Below are 11,823 nucleotides of genomic sequence, written 5' to 3'. Positions count from 1 at the left end.
AATATCATTTACAACTAATTCAGCCAGCCTATTTTTAGTTACCTAATAAAACGAATTCATTTCCGTTCACAATATTCTTGTTCCAGCTGTAATCTTTTGTTTTTCTTCTCTCCCTCCAACTTTTCCTTACTTTTTTCTCTTTCTCCCCTACCCGCTAATCATGATTCCGCCATAAATCCCTCCTTTCCTTCTGTCCACCACTTCTCTTATACAGGCTAATCACAGCTTTACCCAATTTCATCAAACACGTTTACAAGTTGAAATTTATCGTTTCCTAAATACGTGACTATGGCCTTGTTTGACACCCATTATGTGGTGGAGAGTGATCCTTACTTTTTTTCTCTTTCTCCTTTACCCGCTAATCATGATTCTGGCCTAAATCTCGCCTTTCCTTCTGTCCACCACTTCTCTTATACAGGCGAATCACGACTTTACCAAAAATTTCATTGAACATGTTTACAAGTTGAAATTTATCGTTTCCTAAATACGGGACTATGGCCCTGTTTGACACACATTATGTGGTGGAAAGTGATTTTGTACCAAAAAATTTAAATTTTTAAAAGTTGTAATATAGGAGCTATATAAACTCCTATTAACAAATATCAAGATGACACATGGAATACTATAATTAACATGTCATTTGGAGGATTACGCCAATAGAGTACGTTACATTATGGCCCATCATATTAAAATGTTTATTTTTTAGTTTTTTTGAGTAATTATCCCAAATATAAGCTACTCTCAACTAAGTATCTAATTTATTATTATTATTTTTTATTTTTTTTATTTTTATTTTTTTGCTATTTTAGCAAGGCCAGACGTGCTGTCATCGTTTCATTGTTTCCATGTTTTTTTACCAAAATATCGTTATTATTAACATCATTTTCAATAATAATAATAATATTATGTCCCTCTAATATTGAAGTTAATTAAACCCTATTTTGTGGCTTTTAATTTACTCTACTTTACTTTAATTTATTTTTCATACTCATTTTCAACTACATATTCACATAATAAAATATTCTACATATAAATTCAATTTTTTTTATACTTTTTAATCGTACATTCTCCAAAATATACTATTATTTGAGTCATATTTTCTGAAAATTTATTTTTCTTCAAACATATTTTTAATAAAACGATTTTTACATTAATTCAAAATTTTTAACTATATATTCTTAAAATGTGACTATTGCAAAACTTTATTTATTTTTTATTTTTTATTTTTACCAAAATAACTCAGACCGCCTAAAAAACGTTGTTCACGATATAAAGTTATTTAAATATCATAGACAAGCCTAATGCTCCACCCCAAAATGGCCGGCGGGGAATTCATGGGATTCGCCGACATCGCCACGTTAACAGCACTCCGGCTAGTAAATGACGTCGTACGAATATCGGGTGCCGGATTTTCTGGTTCCTTCAAGAAACACTGTATGGACCTGGCTCGCAAAATCTCACTCTTGACCCATTTACTTGAAGAAATTAGAGACTCCAAGAATAGTCATAACAATGGCGAAATGGGATCCTCTTCTTCTTTCAATTCTTGCATTTCTGATCTCATCCAGGCTGCAAAAAAGCTTCTTTTTGCAGCCAACAACTTCGACAATTCCAAGATTTCCTCCGTAAGTATATATATTTATATGGATTATTGTTTCTTTATCTATTTTTGTTACATGAATTTGAGTTTTCGTGACTGTATGAATTGAATCAGCAAGTGGGTGTTCTGCATTTTTTGATTAAATTGTTGAAACGATGTGGGATCTTGTTATTTTTGTTGGTTCGATTGGTTCTTGGACTTGTTAAGTTTTGGGATGGGTATTGACTTTTACAGATGTCGGTTTGACCTTTTGACTGTGGTTCTTGAATTTTTAGCAATACGAAATTGGAAAAACGGTCTGATTTGATCTGAATTTTGCAGAGTAGTTATGTGATTTAGTGTTCGAATGAATATGCATTTAGCCATTTTGTTGAATCTTGGTAGGAGACATAATAAATTAGGTAATTAACTATTATTGTTGTTATTATTATTATTATTTTTTTAATTCAGAATTGATGTGAGATCTTCCTATTTTGTTTATTAGAGTGAAATATTTATGAGGTTATGGGGTCAAGAATCATGTTGAAGTGTACATGATGAAGTGAACTATAAGAAACTGGTCTTTCACACCAAAAAATTGTTTCTTGTTACCGTTTCGATCGAACTAAACAACAACAGCAATTACCCAACATTTTCTTTAAAGCATAATATTAAACTTTTATGAAATTGTATTTGAAATACTGATTGTGGCAATTTCTGGAATGATAATTATGCTGCGAGTTCTTCTATGGCTACACTGAAAACATGAAATATAGTCTTGGCCTATATCTCTCAACGTTGTCTATTCCTTGATTCAAGGATGGGGCTGTAAAGAAAATCTCATTCCAATTTCAATGCGTGACATGGAAATTGGAGAAGGTGCTAGCTGACCTACCTTATGATCATTTTGACATATCAGAGGAAGTACAGGAACAGGTTGGTTTTTGGAACATCCTTGTTTTGTTGCCTGCATCAGATTCACGTCTAATGTTGACCTTTTTCGCCAGGTTGAATTAGTCAGAGCCCAGCTGAGGCGAGCCGCTGAAAAATATGGTGGTCCTTTGGATTCAAACGTACTATCTAGGGCATTGTCCCAGCTGCTGGAAAAAGAGTTTGATCCCCTTCAGAACGTCAACAGGGCAGTCAGAAGTCTACATCTAGAAAATAATGGTAAAATTGATCATAAAGTTAGAAGAAAACTGGGAGATATCCTACGAGTTAATGAGTCAGAATGTCATGTATCAGCTGAGATCCTTACAGAATCCGAAGGGAAGACCTCCATGTCAACTGAGGTTTCTGTTCCAAAAGAATTTCATATCGAGAAGTACGATTCTACTAGAAAAAGTCATGAGGAGAAAAAGAAGCCTGATTCTCCAGTTATTCCTGTCGATTTTCTTTGCCCTATATCTCTTGAAATAATGAGGGATCCAGTTATCGTGGCCACTGGGCAGGTCTGGTTCACATTCTCAATTTCCTTAGTCTTTCTTTGTTCTCATTATGTTGGAATAAAATCAGAATTGTTTAGCAAATAATTCACAACATTACGCTTGTGTTTTATATGTACTCTTGCAGACATACGACAGATCTTATATACAGAGATGGATAGATTGTGGCAACACAGCATGTCCAAAAACTCAACAAAAGCTCCAAAATCTAGTCCTTACTCCCAATTATGTTTTAAGAAGTCTAATAGCTCAGTGGTGTACGACACACAACTTGGAACAGCCAACAGCTTTAGTGAGTGGAAGGATTAGAAGAAGCGACGGATCATTTGAAGATGTTAGTGAGAACATAGCAGTCATTGAAGCACTTGTTCATAAGCTTTCAAGTAGTTATATTGAGGAACAGAGGTCTGCAGTTTCTGAGATCCGGTCTCTATCCAAAAGAAGTACGGATAATAGAATCTTGCTTGCGGAAGCTGGAGCTATTCCCATTCTGGTTAAACTCTTGACGTCCGAGGATGGTCAAATCCAAGACAATGCAGTCACGTGTGTTCTTAACCTTTCTATTTATGATAATAACAAGGTACTCATAATGCTTGCCAATGCCATCCCATCCATTGTTCAGGTTCTCAGAAGTGGATGCATGGAAGCAAGAGAAAATGCTGCAGCAACTCTCTTTAGCTTGTCCCTTGCAGATGAAAATAAAATAATAATAGGCGCATCAGGGGCGATTCCAGCTCTCGTAGACTTGCTACAGAACGGAAGCTCAGGAGGGAAGAAAGATGCTGCAACAGCATTGTTCAATTTGTGTATTTATCAGGGGAACAAGGGAAGGGCTATAAGGGCTGGCATTATCACTGCCCTTTTAAAAATGCTGACGGATTCAAATACTTGCATGGTCGATGAAGCCCTAACCATTCTTTCAGTTCTTGCAAGCCATCATGAAGCAAAATCTGCCCTCATGAAAGCTAGCACGATACCAGTATTGATAGATCTTTTGAGAACGGGTCTGCCTCGCGACAAGGAGAATGCGGCTGCTATTTTACTTTCTTTGTGCAAAAGAGATACTGAAAATGTTGCTTGTTTGAGTAGGCTTGGTGCATTACTACCTCTTTCAGAGCTTGCTAAAAATGGGACGGAGAGGGCGAAGAGGAAGGCTACTTCATTGTTAGAGCAGCTTCGCAAAGCATGATAGCCTGTACAAGTTCGTAGCCTGGAGAACTCGTTTATTTATTTGTTTGTTATCTGACATTTAATTTTACACTATATTTTTTAGGGTGTGAAAAAATAAACACCCTATGTGGTTGTGTAAATCTCTATAAGAACATTTTCATAGGCGTCATTATATTTTATTTGCTTTCTCCAAAGTGTGGCAAAAGAGTTTGTTCGATTTGTTTTGTAATTCATATCAAGTAATAGGGATGACAATGGGATGGGTCGAGCTTGTTGCCTTCAATCCCCTGCCCTGTTTTTCCATTTTTTATTTTTAAGTATTATCATTATTTTTTTTTTTAGAAAATATGATTTAAATTTACAAATACAAAATAAAAATGGAAAAGGAAGTATCTATTTTCATCCACCATTTTCATATATCTGTCACACTTTAAATTTATCTCTATTAAATTAAAATTTTAAAAAACGGACTGAATTTATTCATGTTACATTCTAACATTATCCTTGTTTTAAATTCATTTTTTAAACAATATACATCTATCATGATTCGATGTTATTCGCTTCCCTACCAAAAAGCATCTATGACGACATTATTGGAAGCATGTTGGAATTTTTTTTTGTCTAGAAGCGCCAGATTATGATATATTCCAATCAAGTGCACTAATAATTTACACTATTTAATGGTTCATGGATTTATGTTGCACTCAATTCATTTAATACCAGAATGTACACATCTATTTTGGCATAAAACAGTAACAGAAAAATTCATACTTGCAATGGTATGTGCACTTTAGGCCAAGCTGAAGATATTGAACATGATCATGGGTGGAGCCGGGGGGACACAATTTTTTATTTTATTTTAATACTAAACTAATACGTCAAAAAATAATAATAATAATAATAATAAAATCACAAAGATAAAAAAAACCAAAGAAAATTTCACGTAAAAAACCTAAATCGCCTAGTCTAATCATGCCATCTCCTCCTCCCTGGAACATGATAATAGACGTGTAGGGCCCTTTGGGGCATAACCCAGTGGTGCAAAGGATAGGAGTGTGATAGTCTCAGTTTTGCTGGCAGTCACAGTATGAGGGTTCGATTCCTAACATATAAAATTGAACTTTTTGTGGGCACTAGTGTACGAGCAAGCTCTTGTTCCATGATCTATTGAGGCACATCTCGTGATTTACTTCCCTCAGGATGATCTAAGGGTGGGACGGTGAGAACCTCAAGATTGAGGTTCAACCTTTTTTTTAATAATAGATGTGTAGCTATTCTTTAGTTCTTGTATTATGAACTATTATTTGCCAAACTTTACATGCATTTTTTGAGTACTTAAAATATGTTAGGAATTGGTGTGCCGTACATCAACATGGACCTGTAACTGTAAGTCATGGTCAAACATTTCCAAGATAAAAATCTTTCTGTCACTTTACTTTTGCATATACAATTAAGGCGAGTTATAATGTCATATAGAACGTTACTTCAAGGAAGAAAATTTTAAAAAGGAAATATTACTTGTACATAAAAACTAAATTTTTGTGGTCACAGAAATTTCAATTGGACTAACAAATTTAATTTATCTCGATCGAATTATCAAATTTTAATTCAGTTTATGTTTGGTCATTGGATTTCAATTTAATTTTGAAAATTTGTTTCTGTTAAGCCCCATTTGGCCCCCATTAAATTTCATTACGTTACATTTTATTTTTCTCTCTTCTATTTTTAACCACATAATTTTCCATAAAATAATATTAGACGTAAATAAAAAAAAATTGCCTTCATTTTCAACCACTCATTTTAAAAAAAATACTATTCCATCCATTTTCATTTTTCGAAAATGGGAGCCAAACAAGGGCAATATTGTCTCCCAAATTTAAGAAAATTGATTAATTGACACCTATAAGCAATTGCTGCATGGCATGCCAAGTTATTGATACTCCACATCATAAAAGTATGAAGTAAAATTAAAAAGTCGAATTTTACCTTTTAACGTAAAGACATAGATATAATCTTCATTTTAGAATTTTAGCTTCTAACGTACAACGTAAAAATTAAGTAGAAAATCATTTATAATATGATTGTCAACTAACCAAATTTCATCATTTTGAAGGTTAACGAGTGATGAAACACGACATGGTTATAAATCTGAAACTAGAATGAAGTTCAGTAACACTGAGACAAATTAAATTTCATTAGCCCAATCAAGATTTTAATTGAAAGTTAAATACAAATAAAATTTACCCTACAAAGCCATTATGAGTTAGGTAGCAATGCATATTTTCAACGCAAAAGGGTTCCCACTTTAATTTTATACAACTATTTTAAATTATGACAAACCCACATGGATTTGGCATTTCTTGCACATTTCTTGGATTCATACCGTGATTAACGTAAGTCATCATCGTTGAATAATTAAGCAAAATGCCAAATTGGAAGGATTCATCTTTGATGTCTACCAAAGGTCACGGGCTTTCTAAGGTAAAGTTTAAATTAGAAATAATTGTAGCAAAAGTCCTTAACCTTTGAAACAATAGTAGACATTTCCTAAATCTTTGATTTGTTACATCAGTCACCCCTAACCTTTTCAACGTTGAAGGTGAGACCCTTTTGAATGATTTTCATTCAAGATGCCATCAGTTGACCACTTTCTAACAAAATAGGCGAGGGTAAAATGATCTCAAAATAGATTAGGGTAAAATGATAACTTTATATTTTATTTCATAAAATAATTAAAATAAAATAAAAATCAAATTTCACCTTCTTCTCCCATCATCCACCCACCCCAACCCAACCAAAATCCAGACAAAATCTGAATCCATACCACCTATCACCAGCAGACCCTTCCATCTCACCCATTGTCGCCACAGGCATCACACTGTCATTGCCACTGGTCAGGTCGATCCCCTGCCCACACACCTCACCACAAACTATCACCTACCATTGCCACAAAACACACTCCAAATTCCTTACCGAGTAAAAATATTGGAAAAAATTGATTTAGTATCATCACCAAATTTGATACAATCTGAGAAAAGAAATTCCCTAGAAAATACGATGATGAAATTGCCCAGAAAAAAATTTAATATCACCACCGATCAAAAATCAAACAATGCCAAAAAATTGCCCTAAAAATAGAATCTCAAATTTGATTTTTTTATATTTTAATTATTTTATTAAATAAAATATAAAGATACCATTTTACTCTCATCTATTTTGATAGAAGATGGTCATCAAGTGACGAAAAATTGTATGGAAACCATCCAAAATGGTCTTACTTGTAACGTTTGGAAACGTTAGGGTGACGATTGCAACGAATAAAATGTTTAATATTTTAACGGTTTGAAACTTTTGTTGCAATTATTCCTTTAAATTATATTGGACCCTACTTTACTTTAATTAATTTGCTAGGATGGTTGTTAGCATTGCATACAAGCACCATAATCTAGTTTTAACCTAAAAAGATGCCTCCCATATATTGAATGATTTATTTAATTTTTTGTTACAGTTTTTGAAAAGCTTTTTCCTATATCAAAATATTTAGCTTGCTACTTTAAAAAAAGGACAATGTCTCAAATTTTTGAGATGTAATATTATTTTTTTATTTTTGATGACGAGGGAACTTAGAGCCGCTATCCTTAGGGTGCGTACTAGATAAATTTTCGGACTGAAGCAATAGCCTGCAAATCACACTAGCCAGGTAAATAGCACTAGGCAAGCCTGGTGCGATAAGCTCGATCGAGAAAAGTGTTGGTAAGGGGAATCGAACTCGTGACCAAAGGCTTACGCGTTCACTTACTCCATCAATTCGACCACCCCATGAGGGGCAATTTTTGAGATATAATTAATCAAACCTATCGAGGTTTTACACTGTTTTAGCATGCATACATCCAAACATCATAAGCTCTTGTTTGATATAATTTCAGTTAAACTTAACAATTAATTTTAATCACATATTTTATGATATTAACAATTTTTCAACAATACGTCTAATCAATTTTATTAAAATCTATTAAAAATCTGATTTTAAACCTCACCAACGGATAAAATTATTACTACGCAAAGGAACAAATTTAGTTATTTTAGATTAATAGTGAAATAGTCACAAGTTTCATAGTTTTTCAAAGGAGCTGCAAATATTCAACATTAGTGTTCTTTTCTTTGACCCATAATCCCCAACAAACAACTAATATCCACATATAAAAGATTTGTCTTTGCCTTCAATCCTCCATTAATAAGGGCCTAAAGATTTCACATTGTTGATTCTCTTGTAACAAAATGGGCAACAGTTTGGGAGGAAAAAAGAGAGCAAAGGTAATGAAAATCAACGGCGAAATTATAAAATTCAAGACACCAGTGAATGTTGGTGAGATAACGAAGGACTATCCGGGTTACGTTCTGTTAGAGTCCGAAGCTGTAAAGCATTTCGGTATTCGAGCAAAGCCACTGGAGCCGCAACAAGAGCTGAAGCCGAAGAGGCTGTATTTTCTAGTAGAGTTGCCAGAATTCCCACAAGAAAAGGGTGCGAGGAGAGTTAGATCCGGCATTCATATGAGTGCCAAGGACCGGCTCGAAAGCCTAATGTTGGCGAAAAGATCGGTTTCGGATCTCTCGATCATGAAACCATCTAGCATTGCGTTTGAGGAGTCGGTTAGAAGTTCGGAAGAAAATGGTGCAATGAGGCTTAAGATGAGACTTCCCAAGGCCCAAGTAGAGAAGTTGATGATGGACAGCAGAAACGGCGCTGAGATTGCCGAGAAGATAGTCAATCTTTACATGGTCAACAAAGTGGATGGCGCCGGGGCCGACGCCGGCAGCGGTACAGCGGAACCTAAAAAGGTCCAAAAGAATCCATTATTGAAGCAACATGTGCAATGGAAGAATGATGATGGAATCGTAAAAAATGGTCTCAAATCTCGCGAGGTATGTTTTTCATAGGACATGATCCTTTTTTCATGCCATGCTCATAGGCTCAGACAGGTTTTTCGTGAGTTGGTTTATTAAAATACAGAGCCACCCATTCAATGAAAAAAGCTTGAGGTGCAGGGGCCTGGTTCACTGGCCCCTGCCAGATGTGAGAGAAGGTGGGGGTGGGTCCCTCTTTTTTTTTTTTCCCCTAAATTTGTTGTGGGGTCCGGCCCCCTACAGTGAGGGGTCTGTACACTCCTTGTGAACCGAGCTCCTGTACGTGGAGCTCGGCCCTCCCTTGAATTGAAAAGGTTAAAAAACATGAATCGAGATTCGTTGTCTCCATTTCAATTTTTTTAATTTAAAGTTTGACACGTCGCTAAATCAATTCAAGTAGCGAATAACAAGATGTCATATCAAATGTACTGCTACTTTCATTCCGTGTGACATTTTGCTATTGTCTATACCAATTTGATGTAACGAAGTGTCAGAATTTGAGTGAGATTTAATCAAATGAGGACAAAAATCTCAAGTCGGCCAAGGAACTCAAATGCCTTAGACCATTTTAGATTCATCTTTTTGCAAAATTCAGACAATTTTACACTTAAATTCATATTTTAATTCAACTAGTTCACATTAACGATTGTCTAAGCCACTCCTATCGAATCATTTGGATTCGGACAATTCTTGAAAATATTTAACATTTAATATAAAATAATTTAGTTGTTAATTTGGTTACCGATCTACTGTGATGAACAATAATTATATTCGGTATCTTAATTTTCTGTGTTAATTTGTACAATTCTGCGTCACCTTTCTTGGTTTGGTAAACATATTTTTAAAGAATCTTTTTTCTCTTAGACAATTAAGCCCATATTTGATTTGGTTAATTTTTTAGTAAATTTTGATTAAATATGTAGTTAAGAAGTTATAAAAATCATGAATTTTATATAATGTGTGATTGAAAACGAATTTAGAAAAGAAAAAACGAATTTCACAAAATTGGAATCAGACATGGATGTTTGTGTTACACCCAAATTAACAAACATTTTTCTTGTACATATTGTGAAATCACTTAATAGTTAGTAATTACGAAGCCACTGAAATTTATTCGTATGGTTGCAAGTAGGTAACTGAACTTTATTTTAGTGCAACCAAATCATATACTTCAATATAGAAACAATAAGATCACTCAATTAGTTGCTTGCGACTCCACACAACAGTACAGATGGTATGTACATTAAAACTAATATCTATATGCATCGAAAACTCTTTTGATATTGGACAATACTAAGTCCTTGTTTGATATCAGTTAAAATTCAAATTTTAATTTAAGTTAAAGTCAATAATTAATTTTAATCACATATTTCATACGTCCAACAATTTTTCAATCAAACATTTCATAACTTTTAGTAAAGTCTATCAAAAATCTGATTCTATATGATTAAAGACAAAAAGTCTGAATCTCTCTTTTTCTACTTTTCTTGTTTTTGAAAAGCCTTTATCTACTAAGAAAACAAGATTGCTAGAAAAACAAGGAATTCTATAGACCAGCCGTCTTTTAAATTTTTTTTATTTCCCTTTTCTTTATGGTACAAGACAAGAATTAGAAATTTAAAAAAGCAAAGGAGTAATTAGTTTATGTTTTTCAATAATTAATACCTTTCAATTGGACTATTCAGAAATTTTCATTTTATTAGTTTATTTATATATTTTTGCTTGTGTACTTGCAGAAGCACGTAGGATTCTTGCCTGTCAGAGAAGGAGAGATCCAACTAGCTGTTGCCTAACCACCCGGAAAATTCACTTTGAAAAGTCTATTTTATGTATAAAGTGAAATTTCTTGTAGTGACTTCAAGATAAAGTATATCGGCTTTCAAAATTCTAGGTACATTGAAGTTATCAGAAAATGCTTTTGATATAGAATTCTGCTGATGCAAGGAAGGGCTATTAAGAAGCTGAGAGTTAAGCTTAGTTTAATTATGAGAATAGTAGGTTTCTTAGATTTTTTTTATTTTTATTTTTTTTAATGTGTAATTCTATTTGCTTCAACCGATCCTTGAGATCATGCTGTCAATCTTATTCAAGAAATGGGATCGAGTTGGTTTATAAAATATTCGACGTTCAAGAGGAGAAAATAGCAAGCATTTATCAAGTATTCGTATCCAAGTTCAATGACTATGGTTGTTTCAAAATTAATGCAATGAAGAAACTTGAGAAATCAACATGGCCTTGATATAATAGATTTAGTCCCTTTCAAAGGAGTTGAAGTTTTATTGGGATATGAAAGTTGCCTAGTTTCTATTAGCTTCGTTGCCGGCGATATGCAATTTTAAATCTTGATTGATCCTTGTGAAAATGCATATAAACCAGAAATTAAAAAAAGCATAAAATAAAAATAAAGAAGAAGAAGAGTGCTTTATAAGGAAAATGACATCAATTAACTTCACAGGTTCAAAAGTTTACTTCTCACTCCACTTTCTTTAAGGGCATGTTTGATTCATGGAATTTTCCATTTTTCACATTTTTGGTTACTTGATTGCACCTTTTTCTTGGCAATTCATCCCCCCTGCCACGTGACAATTTTCCTTGGTTTGGTGGAATTACAATTCCCATGGGTTTGATAGGAAATGGATTTCCATTTTTTTTTCCTCAATGAAAACAAATTATATTTCTTTAATTGACAAATTTCATGGAAAACAAAGTGAAACAAATATCAAA

The 11,823-nt window shown here is 33.7% G+C and overlaps 2 protein-coding genes across 2 annotated transcripts; both read left to right on the top strand.

The window, feature by feature from the left end:
- The first annotated feature begins 1,282 nt into the window (after positions 1-1,282).
- Positions 1,283-4,477, top strand: LOC111395253 (U-box domain-containing protein 11-like). The gene is made up of 4 exons (XM_023021238.1): positions 1,283-1,625; positions 2,399-2,515; positions 2,587-3,030; positions 3,152-4,477. The coding sequence occupies exons 1-4, from the start codon at positions 1,302-1,304 to the stop codon at positions 4,211-4,213; spliced, it is 1,947 nt and encodes a 648-aa protein (XP_022877006.1). The 5' UTR covers positions 1,283-1,301; the 3' UTR covers positions 4,214-4,477.
- Positions 4,478-8,324: 3,847 nt separating this feature from the next.
- On the top strand, positions 8,325-11,249 carry LOC111395247 (uncharacterized protein At1g66480-like). The gene is made up of 2 exons (XM_023021235.1): positions 8,325-9,117; positions 10,836-11,249. The coding sequence occupies exons 1-2, from the start codon at positions 8,473-8,475 to the stop codon at positions 10,890-10,892; spliced, it is 702 nt and encodes a 233-aa protein (XP_022877003.1). The 5' UTR covers positions 8,325-8,472; the 3' UTR covers positions 10,893-11,249.
- The last annotated feature ends 574 nt before the right edge of the window (positions 11,250-11,823 follow it).

Source organism: Olea europaea, chromosome 1 (genome assembly GCF_002742605.1).
Source record: "Olea europaea var. sylvestris chromosome 1, O_europaea_v1, whole genome shotgun sequence".
In the NCBI taxonomy this organism is placed as follows: Eukaryota; Viridiplantae; Streptophyta; class Magnoliopsida; order Lamiales; family Oleaceae; genus Olea; species Olea europaea.
The sequence above is the reverse complement of the archived record's forward strand: the minus strand, read 5'-3'. Positions and strand labels throughout refer to the sequence as shown.